Raw genomic sequence first — 21,753 nt, 5'->3', positions numbered from 1 at the left:
TTCTAGCTGCTCAGTTTCCTTCTAGAGCACGTTCCATCGCCGGCCCCTCTCCCCGCTCCCTCCGCACCGTCTCAAGTTAGTTTCTCCTGTTTCCACCGAGGAACCACGAATGACACATGTTGGCAGGAGGGAGGAGATGGGAGGCCGCTGTGCCCTGGGCCAGGGGCCTGGGGACAAGTTCTCACCTGAGAAGGGGGAGGTTCCCGAGGTCCAGGGTCCGTGGCCCTGTCGCCGAGAGCTGAACTGCTGATCACGTCCAGTGGGGCGTCTGCAGGGCTGCCCCTGACAGCGGTGGGCCGTGGAGAGGGGCTCGCCGACCCCGCGGTTCTCACCCGGCCGCGGCATGAGGCGCGGGGCTGGTGGGCTGCTCTGCTCCGAGACTCCGTGCGGGCGCCCCGGGATGAAGTCCTGGAAAACTGAACTGGGGGCAGAGCCCGCAGGCGCCGCCCGTGGCACTGGCTGGACTTGCAGTCACTGCAACACGAGTGGGGCGTTCGCTGGAAAAGGGGCTGGAAGCGGTTGTTTGAAAGTCAGCACCTGGGAGGCCTGGGAAGCCCCCAACCCAGAGGGAGCAGTGCCCCCGCTGGTGGGAGGTCGGGAACTCCCACGCCCTGCCTCGCTCCCAGGAGGCTCCGGGCCGCGATCCCCAGAGTAGCCTGGGGACAAAGAGCGTCCGCAGAGGGAAGTGGAAGAAGTCGTGGGTTTCCGTCGCCATTTGTGAGACAGGGACCTGCCCGCCGGACGGTGAGTGTGCCCTGCAGGCGGGTGCACTGAATGCCCTCCGTCCGGGGGGCAGAGAACAGTTGGCCCCTCGTTCGAACTGGCCCTGGGCGCCCCCTCCGTCTCGCCCCCCGCCCGAACCTGGCTCTGCCACCGGGAGTGCGAGTCTGCCTCTCTTCATCTGGGCCTGGGAGTCCTCAGGGCCCCCCCCCAGGCCTGCTGTTCCTCCTGGGCCTTTGCTGCTGACCCTCTGGGAGGGGTCGGCCTGGTGGCTCCGGGGGCCCAGGGCTCTGTCCTGTCTGGGGCCAGTGGGCTGGGCAGCACGTGGGCGGGGGGGGGGCAGGGCCGGTCCCCCGGGTGGCACGGCCCCTCCTCCCAGCCCTTACTCATTAGCCAGGCTGCGCGGTGTCCCGGCCGGCTGGGCGAGGCTGGCTGCGTGGCTGCTCCGGCCTGCGGCGTGGCTGCTGCCTGGGCTCGGGATGGACGGCCCCCGGGACGTGGTCCCCCCGGGCCGAGGGAGCCGCTGCCCTGCCCTCCGCAGGCTGGTCCCCGTCGGCTTTGGGGCCGAGGCGAAGACGCTCTTCGCCCTTTCTGGACCCCTGGTAAGGAGGCGGCGGTGGGTGGAGGGCCGCCATCCAGGCGTGACGCGAGGGCCGGGCAGGGGCTGCTCACGACCTTGCCCAGAAACTGCCCATGAGGACCGTGTCCAGGCGGCCCCGGGGGCTGCTGCCCAGAGCCTGGCAGGGCCTGACCCCCTCAGCAGCGGGCAGCCCCCCTGCTCCCGCCCCCGTCAGAAGGGGCAGGCGTGTCCTCCTTCGGGAACCCACGGGAAGGCCGGGCTGAGAGCCGAGGTCCCCTGCTGCGGGGAGCTGGGGGGCCCCTCTGGGCGTTTGCAGGAGAAGGGCGGCCTCTGCCTGTTTTATTTCCAAAGGGAAAATGGCTTAGATGCATTTTTTTCCTGACCGTAAAGACTAATAAATATGTGCTCGCTGTAAGAGTTTCAGACAACACGAAAAGTTAGAAGAAACTTCTTTCTAATCCCAGCCCCTGGACAGAGCCGTTCCTAAGGTTCTGGTGTCTTTAACCCAGCTCCTGTTTGTGCGTGGCCTGACGAGCTGGTGACGATAGCATCGCCAGCGGTACTCTCTCCAGCCCCTGTGCTGGGTGCTGCTTGGCGGGGAGACCAGGGCTCAGGGGTTAACGCAGTTGCGCAGCGGGGGATGGGGCGGGACCCGGGCCTCCCGTCACCCAGCCTGGCTGCTCCCCCGCTCTGGGTGACTTGCCCTGCGGCCTCGAGGGGCTTTTGCAAATCTTTGCTCGGCCTCGCGGGGCCCGGAGAGCCTCTCTTGTGGGGCCGGGCTGTGAGGCGTCAGCAGGACGGAGGGGGGCCCTTGACCGTGGCCGCCGCCCTCCAGTTCCTCTTCCAGATGTTGAACTTCATGACCTACGTCGTGAGCACGGTGTTCTGCGGACACCTGGGCAAGGTGGAGCTGGCGGCAGTGACCCTCTCGGTGGCTGTGAGTACAGCCAGGGCCGCAGGGACCTTCTCCCCTGGGCTCTGGGGGGAAGAGACAGCCTAAGGGAACAGCTGGACCCCAGGGCCTCGCCCCAGGCACACCACACGGCGCAGGCAGGGCCCGGCCAGGACGGGTCACCGGCTGCTGGGCAACCCCCCGGCGCAGGGTCCCCCCTCAGGCTCCGCCTGACAGACTGCGCTCTCTCCTGTGTGTGCCTCCAGTTTGTCAATGTCTGCGGAGTTTCCATTGGATTTGGCTTGTCCTCGGCCTGTGACACCTTAATGTCCCAGGTAGGTGGGCCTCCGAGAGCCGGGCAGGGGCAGAGCCAGTCCCTCAGCTCCTGCAGAAACGGTGGGGCTGGGGGCCCAGCTGAGGCCCCTTAATGTCCCCTGATCTGGGAGCTCGTCAGGCCCTGGGCGGGGGCAGCTGTCCCTGGCACCCACCCCCAAGGGCCACGTGCTGCAGGGACCAGACCCTCCCCTTGAAAAGAGCCCGGGCAGCCGGGCGAGAGAGCCCTGGAGGGAAAGACAGTCCCCTGACCTCGAGTGCGAGGGCCCACGGACGAGGCCTCCTGCTCTCGGGGGCCCACAGCCCAGTGGGGCTGAGCTCCGAGCTCCGGGGGTCCCGGGCTCGCGGTGGGCCTGGCTGCCGCTCACCCCTGGGGAGACTTGGCGGGTGCTCTCGCGCCGGGGAGCGGGGGGCGATGCCTCCCCCACCGGGAGCTGTTGGCAAGGCGGGCACGACGGGCGGACGGAGGCTGGAGCTCAGCAAACCGCTGCTGCTGCCCCTCTGTGAGCAGGCCGAGCCCCCGCAGGGGCCGCGCCGGCTGCGACGGAGGGCTGCCCCACGCCGCCCTGCCGGGTGCCTGCCCGCCCCCCCAGCCCCGGCAGGGCCCCCGGCTCAGAGGGCAGGTGCGCGGGGCGTGGGCGCTGACCCGCTGTGTTGCAGAGCTTCGGCAGCCCCAACAGGAAGCACGTGGGAGTCATCCTGCAGCGGGGCGCGCTGGTGCTGCTGCTTTGTTGCCTTCCCTGCTGGGCGCTCTTCCTCAACACCCAGCACATCCTGCTGCTCTGCAGGCAGGACCCGGCCGTGTCCAGGTACCCCGGGCGGGGGGGGCCCCTGGCGAAGCCCAGCCCCGGCCCCGCGCTTCTCTGGGTCCCGAGCCGTCGCGAGCGCGCCCCTCTGGGGACGTTACGGGGCTGGTTGGGAGCTTCGCCCGCGCAGCCTGCTGCTCCAGCCGTGGCCGGCAGGGGGCAGAGCCACGGCCGCTCTTAACTGAGGAGGAAGAGGCGGGATTTGCGTGGTGCTTGCGTCGCTGGCCCAGCGTGTGGTTGGAGCCTCAGAGATGCTTTTTAAAGAGTGAAGGGTGCGCCACCCCGAATTCCAAACAGTGGAAACAGGACTGAGCCCAGTTTCTGATGAATTATGCGCTCTCTCATTAATTTTAGATTTGCCCCCTCATGGGAACACCTTGCTCGTTTAATATTATGCGCGCTGAATTTGGTTATTTCTTGATGTGATAGAACCTTTTTCCCCCTTACAAACCACACGTCACCCCGAATTCAAGTTCCGCCGCCCTGAGACCCACTGGTGGGGTCCTTGGGCCCCTCCTGTGCCTTCCTAGCACGTGGCGGCAGCCTACACCCGGCCACTGAGGGTCCACTTGACTTGGGGGTCTTGTCTCTGGGGTAAAGCCTGATGAAGCCTCCCCCACCCCGGGGGTGCAGGCTGCCCAGCTCAGAGCCCTGCTTCTCCCACAGGCTGGCCCAGGAGTACGTGCACGTTTACATCCCAGCGCTCCCGGTAAGTCCTCTGCTGAACTTGGGGAGGTTGGGCCCACACCCCCCGAGATTCTGGCTTTTCGCCTGTCTCCCCATCAGCTGGGGAGGCCATCGGCCCTCATGCTGGCGGCCGAAGGGGCCAGAGAAAAGGTCTCATTTTGGTTGGTGCAGATTGAACTTTTAAAAAGTAGCATGGGCACTTCCCTGGCAGTCCAGGGGTTAAGACCCCACACTTCCGTTGCAGGGGGCACAGGTTCAATCCCTGGTCGGGAACTGCAATTCCACATGCCGCGCAGCGCGGTCAAAAAAAAAAAAAAAAGTTAAAGTTATTACAATATATATATATTTTAAAGTAGCACAACATGTTTTTCTGATTAGAAAACCATTTATGGGAGAAATTCTGGAAAGCCTGGGGAAGAAAAATTTCAAATCTGTAATCCTACCACCCAGAGAGAACACAGGTTAATCCTTCTCCAGTATTATTTCTCTTCATGGGCATGTGTGTTCAAACATACAGACCCATGCGTAGTATGAAATGGGGCCAATGTGTGTATGTTGTATTATAACCTGCTTTTTCCCTTTCAAGTAAGTATGCCATTAGTCTCTTGATATGATTAAATAGCCTTCCACAGTATCCATTTCAAAGGCGACGCAGTGTCCCCTAGTGCCATAATTTATTAACCAGCCCCCACATGTTAGGTACTTACGTTGTTTGCAGTCGTCACCATTATAAATTAGATTGTGATGAACATTCTTATAGAAACATCTTTCTGAACATCTGGCATGATTTCCTTAAGATGCGTTATTGGAATTACAGTCGCTCCGTCGATGGCTTTTGATGCCAATTTGTACCAGTTCTACCCCCGAGAGCAATATTCTCATCAGCACAGAGTATTATTAAAATTTTTTTTCCAATTAGAAATGTTACTTTAATATGCATTTTATCGCTAATGAAGGTGAGCGTTTTTTCATGTATTTGTTGATCATTTGTTTTCCTTCTGTGAATTGTCCATATCCTTTGCTTATTTTAGTGGGTTCATCTCTTTTTACTTATTTTAACTCTTGTTAAATAATTTCTTAAGCCTTTGACATGTCACAAACATTTTTCAGTTTTTCACTTGCCTTCTAATTTTCGATACTTTTGACTTAGAGTTTTTAATGCACACCTAACGGTCCCATAAATCCCATCCTTTATGACGTCTGTCTTTGGGCTTAAACACGATGAATCCGTTGCAAGATTATGGAAGCATTCGCCTATATTCCCTCTGAACCCCGTCATGGTTTCTGTCGTTACAGTTAAGACCGTAACCTAACAAACTTTTTCTAACACTCATCGAATATGCCCTCCTTTCTCTGTTAATTTATTAAATGCTAAATAAGCGGTCCATCCACTGCGATCAGTTTCTGAGATCCGAGCCCCGCCCTGTGGTCTGCGTGTCCACCCCCAACCCATTGCTGCACTGATTTGCTGTGGTTCAGTGCACGCGGCACCAGGCGGCAGTGCTGTCTCGGGGGGGGGGGGGGGGGGAGCGCGCCTTTCCATCTCCGGCCCCCGCCATCCTCCTCGGCACTGCAGCACTGGGGATAGAGCTCTTAAGGAGGGGGCGGGGAAGGGGGCGGGGCGGGGTGAATGCGCGCGGGGTGCCCACAGGGGATGCCAGGCGTGGCAGGGAGCCCCGGCCTCACCCTCCTCCCGTCTGGAAGGCCAGTGCCATGACCTCTTTGGGGCCTGGCCGGCTCCACATTTCTTCTGGATCGTGGAAACCACCTGAGAAGTCTGGCTTTTCTCCTCTGAGCCTTTGGCTCTTCAGACCAAGCGAAGGTATCTTGGGGCCACTGGGGCTGTGTCAGGGGGAAACATCACGTTAGCACTGTGGCAGCAACTTTATCAAATAAAGTCCCTCCTGTACGATGGTGCTGCAGAGTTTAGCAATAAAATAACAACCACGATGACTTTTATTTTTATTTATTTATTTATTTTTTGTGTGGTACGCGGGCCTCTCACTGTTGTGGCCTCTCCCGTTGCGGAGCACAGGCTCCGGACGCGCAGGCGCAGCGGCCATGGCTCACGGGCCCAGCCGCTCCGCGGCACGTGGGATCCTCCCGGACCGGGGCACGAACCCGTGTCCCCTGCATCGGCAGGCGGACTCTCAACCACTGCGCCACCAGGGAAGCCCCCCACGATGACTTTTAATGTTTACACGATGCTTACCTAACTCTTGGAGCACTTAAATATACCAAGTACTGTTCTGTAAGCACTTTGCAATATTAACTTTGTATGTGAATGTATGTATAAATATTCAGGACTCACAAGCATGCTATTGTCCCCTTTATAGGTGAGGAAACTGAGGCACAGAGAGGTTAAGTAACTTGCTCAAGGCCACACAGCTCACAAGAGGCAGAGCCAGTGTCTGAACCCAGCCCCTCGCTCTTGCTGACTGTGCAGTGCTGAAGAGAGGCGGAGGGCTGAGGGGAGGGTGCGTGGGGGGTGCAGGCCCCGGGCCAGGCCTTGACGGAGGGCAGAAAGGACAGGGTGGTGCCCCCGACACACAGGCCCTCTCTGTCCTCGGCAGACAGGGAAAGGCCCACCACCCCCGTGGGGTCTCCAACCTGCTCCGCGGAGGCTGCTGGTGCCACACCCCTGGGTGTCCCCCCGCTCCCTCAGTCCAAGGCCCCCCCGCTCCAGATCCTTGTCTCTGGAGGCTCGAGCCAGGCCCAGGGTGTCCCGACCTGTGGGTTTGGGCTCTGGTGGCCCTTCTGTGAGCAGGCCTGGGTCTCCTTCCTCAGCGGGTGGAAGGCCTGGATGGCAGCCAGGAGCCCTGCGGCTCTCAGGCCGCCTCCCTGCTGGTCCCAGGCCGGGGGCTGGAGCGCAGGTCAGCACACAGCCCGTCTCTGGGCCCCCAGAGGTACCGTGGCGAAGCAGTTGCCCCGGCTCATCTAGGAAGCGCCTGTTACTGTTCGTCTTGTGGTGTTTTGGTAGTTGTTGCTCACTTCGTGTGTGTGTTTACTCTATACAGGCAAATTTTCTTTACAGCCTGCTGGCCAAATATCTGCAAAATCAGGTATGGGTCCCTGGCTGGAGCTGCCCCCAGCCCCACCCTGTTCCAGTGGGCAGGGGTGCCCGGGGTCCCCTCTGCGCTTTGCCCCGTCCTGATCGCCACATGGGGGCCCTCGAGGAGCTGTGTGTCCCCAGCCTCCGTGCACCCCCCTCAGTCCCAGCCTCACCCGCTTCAGGGCATCATGTGGCCCCAAGTCCTCAGCGGCGTCGTGGGCAACTGCGTCAACGGGCTAGCCAACTACATCCTGGTTTCCGTGCTGGGCCTGGGGGTCAGGTGAGCACCGGGGCTGGGGCCGCGGGGGCCTGGTCGGGAGCCCTGCCCACCGAGTGCCACCCCCGACCGGGCAGGCCGGTCCCCGTCACGAGAGGGACCGCGGAGGCTGCCCGTGCGGTCCAGCGTCCGGGGGCCGCGGGGAACCGGGGGCTGCTGTTCCCTCGGGTTCTGGGGACCCGCCGCCGAGGAGATGGGGTGAGGAGCCGCTGCCCGGCCTGCCCAAAGAGGCCCAGAGTGGGTCCCCCCCGGGTGGGGCCCATCCTGGGACGGGGTGCCGGCGGAGCCAGGCCCGGACGCAGCCGCGGCCCCAGCCCTGTGCTCCCTGCTGTCAGGGGCTCGGCCTGTGCCAACACGGTCTCCCAGTTCACGCAGGCCGTCTTCTTGCTGCTGTGCGTCGTGAGGAAGAAGCTGCACCTGGACACGTGGGCAGGTGTGAGGGCCGCCCTTCCCGGGGGCTGAGCGGGCAGGGGGCAGGCGGGGTCCCAGCTGCAGCCCGCTGCAGGAGGCCTGGCCCGGGCCTGCCCGCACGTCCCTCAGGCCCCCCCAGGCCCGGGCTTCCCCATCCAGTGTGTCACGGGGCAGGGCCCTGCTGCGGACAGGCCCGGGGAGCTCTCTGCCGGCTCCCTGGTCTCGGGATGGAGGCTGAAGAGCAGCACGGGTGGCGCCGGCAGCGGCGGGGCCCGCGCTGCTCGGTGAAGCTTCACGACACCTCGTTAGCCCCGTTTATTTATGTGGAGGAAGCTGGTGCGGAGAGGGTTTGTCATTTGCCCCAAAGGCCAGAGGTGGTACGTGGTGGAGCCTGGACCGAACCCGCTCCCAGGCCTCAGGCTCTGAGCTCTTAGCCCCTGAGACCCCGCCACGCGGCCAGTGGCTCCTCCCCCCGGGTGCCTCAGGAACAGCTCTCGGGCCTAGTCCCTCGAGGCTGCACAGCCCCGTCTGCCTCGCGAAACCGTGTGGCACCTTGGTGTCGCGCAGTCCTCCCGCAGCAACGCTCCGGGGGCGGAGGAGATAAGGACTAAAGTTTTCATACGAGGAAACGGGGTCCAGAAAGGGCGGGGCGGTTACCCAAGACCCTCTGGTGTCACAGGCTCGCAGCCCGAAGCGCCAGGGGCGCTGGCCAGGCCTCCTCCTCCCCCTCCAGCCCCCTCCGGCCCCCAACAGCGCTGGGGCCGCTGGCCAGCCCCCCGCAAGACGCCAGGTGCCCGGGCCGAAGGCAGGGGGCGGGGGGCGGGGCGGGGGGCGGGGCGGGGGCGGGGCCGCGGCTCAGCTGGCGGGGCCTCTGCTCCTAGGCTGGTCCAGCCAGTGCCTGCAGGGCTGGGGCCCCTTCTTCCGCCTGGCCGTGCCCAGCATGCTCATGACTTGCATTGAGTGGTGGGCCTACGAGATCGGGAGCTTCCTCATGGGTACGTGGACAGCAGGGTGCGGGGAGCCGCGTGGGCCGCCCCCCCCAGCTCAGGAGCCCCTCCCCCGGATGGGCGGTCCCCCAGCCCGGCCCGCCTCCCCACCGGGCCGTGAGCTCCCGGCGCTGCCCGGCGTAGGCCTGGCGCTGAGTGGACGCCCGGGCGTGGTGGTGAGTCGGCGACGGAGTGAGTTTCAGCTGGTGCCTGAGCAGCTGTGGGCATCACCTGGCACGTCGTGTGCTCCTCAGCGGACTCGGTCCAAACAGCCAGGGCTGGGGTGGCCCCGAGCGGCCTTCCAGTCCACCGCTGACCCAATCACAGATGAGAACACGGACCCCAAGAGTTAGGTGGTCCAGAGTCACCCGGCGGGGCTGAGAACCGAGCTCTGGCGTCCTGCCCCTGGTCCAGTTTTTCCCTTCCTCATCGCACCTCGTACACAGAGGAGACACCCTGACCCTGTAACACCTGGGCAGGGGTCTCCTGGGGGGCTGGAGCCCAAGCGGGAGTGTTCTTTGCTGCATCTGCCCTTGGAAACCACTGACCCCTTGGCCCCCGAGTGAGGGGCCTGCTGTCGGCCCCGGGCTGTGGGCCGGCCGGCCGGGCACTCACCATGACCCCCGCCACCCCCAGGCCTGCACAGCGTGCTCGACCTCTCTGCCCAGGCCGTCATCTACGAGGTGGCCACCGTCGTCTACATGGTGAGGCTCGATGGGGGTGCCTTCGCCATGCCCTGCCCCGAGCCCGGCCCCCTGACGGCCTGGGGGGTGTCAGAGGAGGGGGGGGCGGGCTGTCCCTTCAAAGGCTGTCTCTGTCTCCCGAGGGACCCTCTGGACCTCCTGCACCCACCAGGCCCGGGCCCTGCCAGACACACGTGGCCCACGGCTGCTTCGCTGAATTCACGATGTTGCAATTGTTTTGAATTAATTAGCACCATTTAAAATAGGGAGATTTCACATCACAATCTAGATATTTGCATGTTTTTGAAAAGTGGGACGTGCCTCTTAGCAGTGAGCCCACGTTCCTGCACACCCCAGCTGGTGGGCGCTGGGGGACAGTGGCCCCCGTGGTCCCCGCAGCTCCTTCCTCTCCCCTGGACACGTGCGTTGTCCCGTGTCACTCGTGTAGCATCTGCCAGCCTCCTGGGGCATGCAGTCTGCGACCCTGGCTTTAATCAAGGGAGTTGCAAAAATCTACACGCACTAAACTGATTTATAAGGTGATTCTTGTCGTTATGGATGGCTTCCGCTCAATCTCTTCTTCTTACAGGGAACTTTTCTAACATAGTTAAGACCACATCCACCTTTTTAACACGCGCTTACTTGTGAGTTTCCGGCAGCGCGTTGATTTCGGTTGCCTGTGATGTCTGAGGGCGCTGGGCCCTGGGGAGCCCACCCCACCCCACCTCACCTCCCAGGTCTCGGCCTGTCGCCGGCAGCCTCGCGGGCCCCGCCCCCCTGGGACACATCCTGCCTCCCTCTGGGCCCCCGGGGCAGGAGGGGGGCTCTAACCACCACACCTTCTTTTCTCTGATCCCAGATTCCCATGGGGCTCAGCATCGCAGTCTGTTTCCGAGTGGGGACGGCCCTGGGAGCCGCAGACACCGTGCAAGCCAAGCGATCTGCCGTCTCAGGCACCCTCTGCACGGGTGGGTGGGGTCGGGGCCTAGGCCGGGGACGGCCCGGGAGCCAACAGTTCACCTTCCAAACCTGTCATACCTGCCACGCGGCCTAGAGCAGCCCCTCTGACGAGCAGCAAGCCTGCTGCGCCCCTCCCGCTCCTTGCCTGCCGCTGGGGTTCTGGGCTGTCAGTTTCCATCACTTAGCACGGCTCTGGGAAAGCCGGTCCTCCTTCGAGCCCGCCCTGCCGTCATTTCCAGGAGCTTGGGACCTGCCCGTTCCCAGCCCTCAGAGCGGCCCCGTCTGTGTCCATCCCGCCTCTGCTTCCTGCGGCTGCCAGGCTCAGATCAGCTCCTCGTGGAGAGCGGTGGCTCTCAGGCTTCAGCCCTGGGGGTGGGGTAGGGGTGCGTGTGTGTGTGAAGACACAGAACCCCACCTGCCGGAGTTTCCGACTCCGTAGGTCGGAGGTGAGGGTCCGAGAACATGCATCCTCCAACCAGCTACCGACGACGCTGCTGCGGCCGGTGCAGGGACCCCACTTTGCGGACCCCAGGAGGAGAGGCCTTTCACGTGTGGTGCCCTCCTTAGCGGACCACGCACGAGGGTCCTGGTCCAGATGGACGCGGGCTGGGGCCGGGCAGGTGCAAAGCTGGGCTGTGCCTTTGGTCTCTGACAGTTGGCGCCTCGCTGGTCGTGGGCACCCTGTTGGGCCTCCTGAGGAGCGAACTGGGCCGCGTCTTTACCCAGGACGAGTACGTAACCGGTTCTCTCACCCACTCCCGGGGGCGCCGGGAGCTCCCCGGAGACGTCCCCCCTCCCTCCGGCTGCTCGCCCGCCGGCAGGCAGGGCGCCAACCGAAGGGCGGGGCGGAGTCCGGGGGCTCCTGGGGGGGGTGGAGACGCGTGTCCCCCAGACGCAGGGAGACTCAGAGACAGGAGCGTCGGTGACGTTGGCGGGGGGCGGGCGCGGAATGGAGGGGACGCGAAGGGCACGACAAGGGCGCGCTCGTGTCTTAGCGCCCCCGTTTCTCCCGCAGGGAGGTGGCCGCCTTGGTCAGCAGGGTCCTGCCGCTTTACGTCGTCTTCCACCTGTTTGAGGCGGTCTGTGTGAGTCCTGCTCGGACACCCCCCCCCCCCCCCCGCTCCCGCAGCCTCCCCGAGGCCGGTCGGGGCTGTGAGCCTTAGCTCGCCGAGTCGCAGGGAGGGCTGACCGGAGCGCAAGTGCCCAAAGTGTCCGTTCGAGTCGGTTCTGTCTTTCAAGGTACCCGCCCCGCCTCTGCTGCGCGATTCCCACGCGCCAGACACGCGCGCACGTGCGCAGAGTGCGGAGCCCTGGCCCCCGCGTAGAGCGCACCGAGCCGTTCCTTCCTCGTCCCCGGGGCGGCGGCCAGAGCAGAGGGACACCTCGGAGGGGTGGCTCGGCCCAGAGCGCAGCGGGCCTGACGTTCTGCTCCTCTGATCGCTGAAGGGCGGGTCCCATTCAGCGCAGGTTTGAATTATGTGAACTTTTAAAAGCGTGGCATAAAGAAAGAAAGCACTAAAGTCTCGTTCGATAAGCAGAATTTGAAATTCCGGGTCTTCTACTTCTTCACGTCTCGGGTCACGTGAGTCTTTCAGGAAGGCATCTCGGGCGTAAAATCCACATCTCTTCGTGGAGCGAGCGCTTAGCTAGCGGCACAGAACAGTGGGGCAGACACCTGCGCGAGGATTATCATCACCTCTCATGGAAAGTAAATAACCTTGGGAGAAACTGTTCGTGGAGGATTCTTCCAGAAGCCCCAGTGCTCTCTGCCCAGTTCCCTGTATGTTCCAGGACCGGCCTTTGAAGTTAGCCAGGAAAATACCTGGAGCACATTTCCGACCTCAGCGGGACCGCTTGCTCCGGGCTGGTTTTCGCCATCAAATCCATAGCTTTTACCGCAGAACATTAAGAGAAACTATCTTATGGATTCTGTTATTGCTTTTGTCATGGGCTAGTATTAAGGACGCTATTATTACTTTTTCTCTAGCTCCAAGGTGAGGCCACAGCTGAGGGATTCCTCCTGCAATATAAGGTCGGGGAGAGCTCTGGCTTCTAAATGTTCTGAAGGCAGCACCTCTCCATTCAGTTTGCCCACCAGGGAACCCGAGGCAGACGTACAGTTAGAAATTGCGAGGGACCTTAGAGCTTGTGTATCTGCATCTATCATCTTCCCCCCCCCCCCCACGGCTAGATCTATATCATTCTTATTTTTTTTTTAAATAATTAATTAATTTTTATTTTGGGCTGCGTTGGGTCTTCGTTGCTGCGTGCGGGCTTTCTCTAGTTGCGGCGAGCGGGGGCTACTCTTCGTTGCGGTGCGTGGGCTTCTCGTGGCAGTGGCTTCTCTCGTTGTGGAGCACGGGCTCTAGGTGCATGGGCTTCAGTAGTTGTGGCGCACGGGCTTAGTTGCTCTGTGGCATGTGGGATCTTCCCAGACCAGGGCTTGAACCCATGTCCCCTGCATTGGCAGGTGGATTCCTAACCACTGCACCACCAGGGAAGACCTGATCTATGCCATTCTTAATTTATGTGTTCCATGGACCTAATCTTTATTTTATATTTTTTGTAACTTTCTTGAGTTATAATTTACATACCGTAAATTCATGCATTTTAAGTACGTAAGTCAGTCCTTTAAAATAAATTTATACTTGTGCAGCCAGCACTGCAATCCAGTTTTAGAATATTTTCATCACCCCCCCAAAATTCCTGGGGCCTGTTTTGAAGTCACTCCCCACTCCCGTGACCAGCCCTAGACAATCCACTGACTTGCTTCCTGTCTGTGTGAACTTTGCCTTTTCTGACTATTTCATAGACGTGGACTCACACAGTATGTAGTCTTTCGTGTCTGGTTTCATTCACTTAGATGGTTTTGAGGTTTGTCCACGTTGTAGCATTTCTCAGGACTTCGTTTCTTTTCTGTGGCCGAATGATGGTCCATTGTGTGGCTAGAACATGTTTCGTCGACCCATTCATCAGGTGATGAACGTTTACGTTGTTTTCAGTGTTGGCTGCTGGGGACATTCACGTACAGGTCGTCACGTGGACGCGTAGTTTTGCTCCTCTTGGTAGAGTCCTAGGATTTGAATTGTTAGGCTGAAGCATGAGTTTACTTTTAACTTTCTAAGAAGCCATTGAGCTCTTTTCCAAAGCAGCTGCGCCACTTCGCACGCCCACCAGCTGTTGCTCTGCGCCCTCGCCAGCATGCGGTGGCGTCAGCGTTTTGATCCTAGTCATTCGAACAGGTGTGCAGTGGTGTCTCATGGCTGTTGCAGTTTGTAACTTCCGACTGACACGTAATGTGGAGCATCTTTTCATACGCTTATTTGCCATCAGTATGTCTTCTTTGGGAAGGGGTCTGTTCAGAGCCCATTTTAAAATTGGCTTGTTTTCTAACTGTTGTGTTTTAAGAGCTCTTGTATACTTTGGGGTTTTTTTTGTTTGTTTGGGTTTTTTTGCAGTACATGGGCCTCTCAGTGTTGCGGCCTCTCCCGTTGCGGAGCACAGGCTCCGGACGCGCAGGCGCAGCAGCCATGGCTCACGGGCCCAGCCGCTCCGCGGCACGTGGGATCCTCCCGGACCGGGGCACGAACCCGCGTCCCCTGCATCGGCAGGCGGACTCTCAACCACTGCGCCACCAGGGAAGCCCTGTATAGTTTGTTTTACATTTTTATTTTTATTGGAATATAGTCGACTTACAATGTTGTGTTAATTTCAGGTGTATAGCAAACTGATTCAGTTATACATATATACATTTTCAAATGTATCCTTTCCCATTATAGTTTATCTCAGGATATTGAATATAGGTCCCTGTGCGAGACAGTAGGACCTTGTTGTTTATCCGTTCTATATATAATAGTTTGCATCTACCAACCCCAAACTCCCAGTCCATCCCTCCCACACCCCCCTCCCCCAATAATTCTTTATATGTTCTACACATAAGTCCTTTATCAGGTATATGATTTGCAGGCCCAGTCTGTGGCTTGACTTTCATTTTCTTATGTGTTTTTTTTTTTTTAATAACTATTTTATTTTTATTTTTGGCTGTGTTGGGTCTTGGTTGCTGCGCGCGGGCTTTCTCTGGCCGCAGCGAGCGGGGGCTACGCTTCATTGTGATGTGAGGGCTTCTCATTGCGGTGGCTTCTCTTGTTGTGGAGCACGGGCTCTAGGCTCACGGGCTTCAGTAGTTGTGGTGCGTGGGCTCAGTAGTTGTGGCTCACGGGCTTAGTTGCTCTGCAGCATGTGGGATCTTCCCGATCCAGGGCTCGAACCCGTGTCCCCTGCATTGGCAGGCGGATTCTTAACCACTGCACCACCGGGAAGCCCCCTCATTTTCTTATCTTTTGAGCTGCAAACGTTTGTACTTTTAATGTAGTCCAGTTTCTCATTTTCTTTTCTTTTATGGCTCACGCTTTTGCTGTCATATATAAGAAATCTTTGCCTAACCCAAGGTCACAAAGATTTTCTCCTATGAATTCTTCTAGACATTTTATAGTTTTAGGTCCTACACTTATGTTTATGATTCATTTTGAGCCCATTCTTGTGTTTGGTATGAGGTTAGGGTCTAAGTTTATTTTTGTGTGTGTGGATATTCAACAGTCCCACAACACCATTCTTGGTGTGTGAAAGGCTGTTCCCTCCCCAGTAAATTATCTTGGCACTTTGGTCAAAAATCAATTGGTTGTGGGCTTCCCTGGTGGCGCAGTGGTTGAGAATCCGCCTGCCGATGCAGGGGACGCGGGTTCGTGCCCCGGTCCGGGAGGATCCCACGTGCCGCGGAGCGGCTGGGCCCGTGAGCCGTGGCCGCTGAGCCTGCACGTCCGGAGCCTGTGCTCCGCAACAGGAGAGGCCGCAGCGGTGAGAGGCCCGCGTACCGCAAAAATAAAATGTGCTCGATTGCATGTACTCCCCCTTCGCCAAAATCACATCTATCCTGACCTTCCCCGCTGCCTCTCTGGAGCAGTTTCTCAGATCTCTCTGAAGTGCTGGCTCCCAGGCTGCAGTCCTCGTTTTGCTCCAAATAAAACTGAACTCACAACTCTCACGTTGTGCTTTTTTGCGGAGACAGGCTCCGGACGCGCAGGCTCAGCGGCCATGGCTCACGGGCCCAGCCGCTCCGCGGCACGTGGGATCCTCTGGGACCAGGACACGAACCCGCGTCCCCTGCATCAGCAGGTGGACTCTCAACCACTGCGCCACCAGGGAAGCCCCCTTCTCTCTTTTTAATTGCTTTTGTTCTTCTAGATCCTTTGCATTTCCATATGTATTTTAGAACCAGCGTGTTAATTTCTACTAAAAAGCCTGCTGGGATTTTGAAAGGAATTGTGTTGACTCTACAGAGCAATTTGGGGAGAATTGTCATCTTAACAGTATTGTTAAAATGGACATGGAATGCCTCTCCGACTAGTTAGATTTTCTTGAATTTACCTCAGCAATGTGCTGTAGTCTTCAGTGGTCAAATCTTGCACTACTTTTGTTAAATTTATCCCCAAATATTTTGTTCTTTTTGACGGTATTATGAATGGAACTCCTTTCTTAATTTCATTTTTAGGTTGTTCTTTGCTAGTTTATAGAAAGATAAATTGTTTATTGATCTTTTACCCTGTGACCTTGTTAAACTCAATCTAGTAGTGTTTGGTGTGTGGAGTCCTTAAGATTTTCTCCATATAGGATCGTGTCTTCTGTGAATAAGGAGTTTCACTTCTCCCTTTGCGTCTGGCTAAACCTCCAGTACGATGCTGAGTGGACGTGGCAAGGGCTCACACCTGTGCCTTGTTCTCGACGTTAAAGGAAAGTATTCAGCCTTTCAGCATTAAATAGGTTATCTGTAAAAGTTTTATCGATGCCCCTTATTGAGGCTGAGGAAGAGCCCTTCTCCTAGAGTCTGAAACATTTTCTCATGAGCGCGCGTGCGCTGGGTTTTGGAGAATGCTTTTTCTGTATCTACTGAGATAATCATCTGGTTTTGTCCTTTATTAATGTGGTGTAATTACATTGATTGATTTTCAGATGTTTCACCTTGCATTCCTGGGATAAAACCCTCCTGATCATGGCGTCTATCTTTTCTAATATATATCACTGAATTTGGTTTCCTAGTATTTTTTTTAACATCTTTATTGGAGTATAACTGCTTTACAATGGTGTGTTAGTTTCTGCTTTACAACAAAGTGAATCAGCTATACATATACATATGGGTTTCCTAGTATTTTGTTAAAGATTTTGCATCTACATTCATGAGAGATATTGGTCGGTGACTTTTATCTTTTCCTTGTGGTATCTTGATCTGGCTTTGGTATCAGCATATCATTGGCCTCCTGGAATAATTTTGAAAGTGTTCTCTCCTCATATCTATACATTTTGAGCTTGTGAAGGATTGGCATTATTTCTTCTTTAAACACGTGATAGAATTCACCGGTGAAGCCATCTGGGCTTTTGTCTGGCTTTTTTCAGAAGATTTTTAAACTAATTTATTTTATTTACTTGTTATAGGTCTATTCACTTTCCATTTCTTTTTTTAAAAAATTTATTTTATTAATTTATTTTTGGCTGCATTGGGTCTTCGTTGCTGCGCACGGGCTTTCTCTAGTTGTGGCGAGCGGGGGCTACCCTTCGTTGCGGTGCACGGGCTTCTCACCGTGGTGGCTTCTCTTGTTGCGGAGCACGGGCTCTAGGCGCACAGGCTTCAGAAGTTGTGGCACGTGGGCTCAGTAGTTGTGGCGCACGGGCTTGGTTGCTCCGCGGCACGTGGGATCTTCCCGGACCGGGGCTCGAACCCTTGTCCCCTGCATCGGCAGGTGGATCCTTAACCACTGTGCCGCCAGGGAAGTCCCTCACTTTCTATTTATTGTTGAATTTGTTTTAATAATATATGTCTTTCTAGGAATTTATTCACTTCAACTAAATTGTCTACATCTTTGGCACGAAGTTGCTCATAATATTTCTTTAGGGAAAGTAGTAATGTCTCTCCTTTCATTCCTAACTTTGGTAATTTGTGTCTTCACTTTCCTGTTTTCTTGGTCTTATTTTACCAAGGTCAAATCCTTAGTAAGTGTTTGTCAGTTTTGTGGATCCCATCAAAGAACTAGAATTTTGGTTTCATTGATTTTTCTCTGCTGTTTTCTGTTGACTGTTTCAGTGAATTCCATTTTAATTCTTATTATGCTCATTCTTCTGCTTTATTCAGGCATAGTTTGCTTTTCTTTACTGGTTTCCGAGGGTGGAATATTAGGCTACTGATTTGAGACCTTTCTTTTCTAATGTGGGCGTTTAAAGCTATACATTTCCCACTAAGTATTGCTTGAACTGCATCTCATAAATTTTGACATATTGTATTTTTTTTCATTCAGAATATTCTCAAATTTCTCTTGTGATTTATTTTTTGACCCATGGGTTGAGAAGTGTGTTGTTTAATTTCCAAATATTTCAGGGTATTTCCAAAATTCTTTCCGGTAGGCATCTCCAATTTAATTCTGTTGTGGTCAGAGAACATCTTTTGTATTAATCCAGCCTTTCTAAACATATTGCGAGGGCCAGGTCATAGCCACTAGACTACCAGGGGCCTAGACGTCCGGAGGCCTGCTTGGCGACGTGCCACGGGCTCGCCCCAGGGAGCAGCCTTTCCCCGAGGACTGCTGCTCTATTTAGCCTTGCCTGTGACCCTGTCTCCTCCACAAACTGCAGCTGCCCTCCCTGCTCAGTTTTGTATTTTGTTTTTCTTGTTTCTATTTTTAAGCTTAGCTTCCCAGGGGTCACCCCTGTGTCTGCGTAGCGCAGTGTTCAGCCAGTTAGTGTTTGGAGCGGATGCTTAGGCACCTCTGACCGCCGGTAGGGCTTCCGCTCTCTGCTGAAGGAGCCGAGTATGGGCCGGGGCCCACGCAGAGTTCAGGCTGTTTTCAAGTCTGCCCCAGCTCTTACTTTCCTCTGGGGCCTCCTGTGTCTCTTCTGTGCACGTGCACAGGCTCCACGGTCCAGGATGTGTGGGAGGCTTGGGCCTGCTACAGCCTCTGCTACATGCACGCTCAGTCTCTGGTCCACTTGGGACAGAGAAGTTACCAAGCATCCCCTGCCCCAGCTGTTTCATCTCACTGGAACTCCCTGTAAGATCACGTGTCCACCGGTCCACTGCTTCTCTCTAACAGGCCCACAGCCTCGGGCTAGCGGGCCCACGGAAACTGTCTCTGTAACTCCCAATGCTCTAAAGGGCTTCTCGGCCCTGGCAGCACCGACATTCCAGGACGGAGAATTCTTTGTCGTTGGGGGGCTGTCCCGGGCATCGCAGGCTGTTTAGCAGCATCCCTGTCCTCGGCCCGCTACATGCCAGTGCAGGTCCCCGCTGGGAAGGAAGGGGGACGAGCGCCCACCCCGGTCCCGTGCTACGGACTTACACGATGCCACGCCCCGTAGATTCGGACTTACACGAGGCCACGCCCCGTAGATTCGGACTTACACGAGGCCACGCCCCGTAGATTCGTGCGGAAGCTCCCGCTGCTGAGAGCGCCGTCGGCCCCAGCGCCACCAACCCCGGCCCCCTCTGCCTCCCGCAGTGCCTCTACGGCGGGGTCCTGCGAGCGACCGGCAGGCAGGCGTTCGGGGCCGGCGTGAACGCCGTCACGTACTACGTCGTCGGCCTCCCGCTGGGCGTCGTGCTGACCTTCGTGGTCGGCCTGGGGATCACGGGTACGTGGAGCGGCGGGAGGCGGGGCGCCCCGGGCGGCGCCAGACGCGCCCACCGTGCCGTGTGTCCCGCAGGCCTCTGGCTGGGCATGCTGGCCTGTGTCTTCCTGGCCGCCGCGGCCTTCGTGACCTACACCGCCTGCATGGACTGGCAGCGGGCCGCGGAGGAGGTGAGTGTGCCGCCCGACACGCCGGGGCCGCGCCTCGATGCCTCCCGTCAGGGAGACGGTGCCGTGTCCGCGGCGCCCCATCCGGGTGCCACCCCCGCGCCGCCTCAGCAGCCCGGCGGCACCCTGTCGCCGTCCTCTCGGAAGAACCGAAACCGGGCCGACCGGCACTCGCTTGTCAGAGGCGTTAAAGCCACAGCGCAGGGACTTCCCCGGTGGTCCGGTGGTAAAGAGTCCGCCTTTCAATCAGTGCAGGGGACACGGGTTCGATCCCTGGTCGGGGAACTAAAGTCCCACGTGCCATGCAGCGCGGCCCAAAATAAATAAATGAAGCCCCAGCTTGGGCCGCAGGCCGAGCGTGGAGGGGGCGCTCTCAGGCCGGATCCCCGCAGTGTGGCTTTGCCTTCGCGTGTGGATCCAGTCCTCCTGACGTCGGAGGCAACGGATTCAGACAGCCCTGAAACACCACCACGGCAAAGTCCCCCAGAAGGGTGCACACGGGCAGACCTCCCTGTACTGCGCCTTGTAGATGCTGTGGTTTCTGCAAGTTGAAGGTCCGGAGCGAGCCCACGTGGAGCAGGTCTGTCGGCGCCATTTTCCCGGCAGCATTTCTCGCTTCATGTCTCTCTCACAGTTTGCTAATTCTCATCATGTGTCACACCTTCTCAATGTCATCTCCTCTATGCGGAGGTGTGATCACTGACCTCTGATGTCACTGTTGCAAAAAGCTGATGACCTGCTGAAGGCTCAGGTCATGGTTAGTATTTTTTAGCAAAGAGGCTCTTTTTAACTGCGACAGGGACAAGGCCTTTTTAGACGTGACGGTACTGCGTGCTTAACAGACTCCAGGGTCGTGCAAACGTCACTTTTCTATGCACCGGGAAACCAGAAAACCCCCGCGAGCGGCTTTGTTGCGACACTCGCTTTATTGCAGTGGTCCGGGGCCTCCGAGGCGTGCCTGTGCGTGACCACGTCCTGCTCGGCCTGCAGGGCCCAGCTGAGGCCGGGGTGGCCAGCAGGCCGACCGGACGACTCCATCTCCTTCAGGTGCAGAAACGCGTGGGGCTCCCGCCCCAGGCCGCTGAGAGCACAGACCCCGGCCTCAGACCCGGGCCCGAGAGCGCGGTCGAATCTTCAGGTAACGCTGCCCTGCGTGCTCGGGTGACCGGGGACCGCGCTAGCTCCAGCCGCCTTTCTTCCCCAGCGTGACAGTGACGTCCGTCCTGACGCCAGGAGGGTGACACTGACATCCACTACCTAAGAGGCCCCGGGAAGCAGGCCCCGCCCCTCCCCGGCCCGGGGGGCAGTGAGCCTCGGTTCCGGTTCCGGTTCCGTTCAGATGAGGGGGCGGGTTGAGCGCTTGGCCTCTTCCCCGTCGTCCTGCAACTGCAAAGGCAGGGGATGGGGTCGGAGCGCGGGCCGTCGTCGGCACTCACCTCCAGCCCAGGGGGGAGGCCCGCAGGCGAGGGTCGCGCAGGTCAGCCTGGCTCGACTCAGCAGCGTGCGGGCGCGTCCCGCCGACCCCCCGCGCCCCACCAGGCGGCCGCTCTGCTGCCGCGGGGCGGGCGCTGGTCATCACGGCCCGAAGCCCCGGTTATTCCAGTGCCCGTGCCTTGTCCCGCGGTGGGGAACCGGCCGCAGACTCTGTGGGCTTCACTGGTCACGAGGGAACGTGCAAAGGCAGCTCGACTAAGCGTTTCACACGCGCCCTGAGGTCACCGGTGAAGGTTAGGTATCACGCAGGCTCAGACAGGCACGCGTCTGATCTCATCCCGTCTTCGCGACAGCCTCTCCCGCGCGCCCTCTGCTCGCGCCGCAGAGAAAAGGCGGGCGCCTCCTGCTGTGAGGCACGGGCGTCGATCGTGCACCTCCAGGCGCCCCCCCCCCGCCCCCATGCTAAGCCGGCCCCCGTTTGCCTCTGCAGTGGCTACGGGCAGCTACCCTGGCGTGACCCTGACAATGTACTCAAGGCCCGAGGCCCATCTGGACCTCTTCGGGACTCCAGGAGCAGCCCAGCCCCTGCCAGCTCCCCCTGGCAGACTGACGGCCAAGCAGCTGGCCATCCGCCGAGGGGCTGCTCTGGGGGCAGCAATGGGCACGCTGGTAGCGGGGCTTGTCGTCAGGGTCCTGACTGCCAGGCCCTAGCAGGAAAGGAAGCAGAGAGTGGCTGCCCGCCCCACATCCTCAGCAGCAGACCTTCAGCCGGTGCCCCGTGTGACGAACCGGGTCCGAACTGCGGGTAACTGCTCCCTGGGAGACCGCAACTGACCGGCAGGCGGGGCTCCTGGGGTCGCTGCCCTTATTCAGTGACACAAATGGCTTCAAATTGGAGATTTCAAATCGAAACAAAAAGGCAGATGCCACTGTTACATTAAGAAGTGCACATTTCTAGGCTGAGTCTGCTGCCCGTCTGTACACAGAGCCTTTGTGAAGCCCTGGAAAGGGGGCCGGCGGGCCCCACGCGGAGACCCCCATCTGCGTCCTGCCCACGCACCCTCCGCACATCCAGGCGCCGTGAGGCCCCCACCG

The 21,753-nt window shown here is 58.5% G+C and overlaps 1 protein-coding gene across 1 annotated transcript; it reads left to right on the top strand.

Moving 5' to 3' along the window:
* Positions 1 to 1,196: 1,196 nt before the first annotated feature.
* Positions 1,197 to 21,507, top strand: LOC131746776 (multidrug and toxin extrusion protein 2). The gene is made up of 17 exons (XM_059048475.2): positions 1,197 to 1,322; positions 2,136 to 2,237; positions 2,459 to 2,527; positions 3,186 to 3,334; positions 3,998 to 4,040; positions 7,036 to 7,080; positions 7,253 to 7,350; positions 7,683 to 7,780; positions 8,640 to 8,753; positions 9,381 to 9,448; positions 10,287 to 10,395; positions 11,043 to 11,118; positions 11,403 to 11,472; positions 18,928 to 19,060; positions 19,133 to 19,227; positions 20,272 to 20,362; positions 21,149 to 21,507. Exons 1-17 carry the CDS (start codon positions 1,200 to 1,202, stop codon positions 21,367 to 21,369), a joined length of 1,704 nt encoding a protein of 567 aa, XP_058904458.1. The 5' UTR covers positions 1,197 to 1,199; the 3' UTR covers positions 21,370 to 21,507.
* Positions 21,508 to 21,753: the final 246 nt, after the last annotated feature.

This window comes from Kogia breviceps, chromosome 19 (assembly GCF_026419965.1).
Source record: "Kogia breviceps isolate mKogBre1 chromosome 19, mKogBre1 haplotype 1, whole genome shotgun sequence".
Classification (NCBI taxonomy): domain Eukaryota; kingdom Metazoa; phylum Chordata; class Mammalia; order Artiodactyla; family Physeteridae; genus Kogia; species Kogia breviceps.
Note: the sequence above shows the minus strand (reverse complement) of the source record. Positions and strands in the feature narration are given on the sequence as shown.

What these genes read in the sequence shown, in the direction of transcription:
- LOC131746776 (XM_059048475.2), top strand. Translation starts at nt 1,200, where the DNA reads ATGGACGGCCCCCGGGACGTGGTCCCCCCGGGCCGAGGGAGCCGCTGC. An exon ending in GCACCTGGACACGTGGGCAG is followed by an intron (nt 7,781 to 8,639) that starts GTGTGAGGGCCG and finishes CTCTGCTCCTAG; the next exon opens with GCTGGTCCAGCCAGTGCCTG. An exon ending in GGTCGGCCTGGGGATCACGG is followed by an intron (nt 19,061 to 19,132) that starts GTACGTGGAGCG and finishes TGTGTCCCGCAG; the next exon opens with GCCTCTGGCTGGGCATGCTG.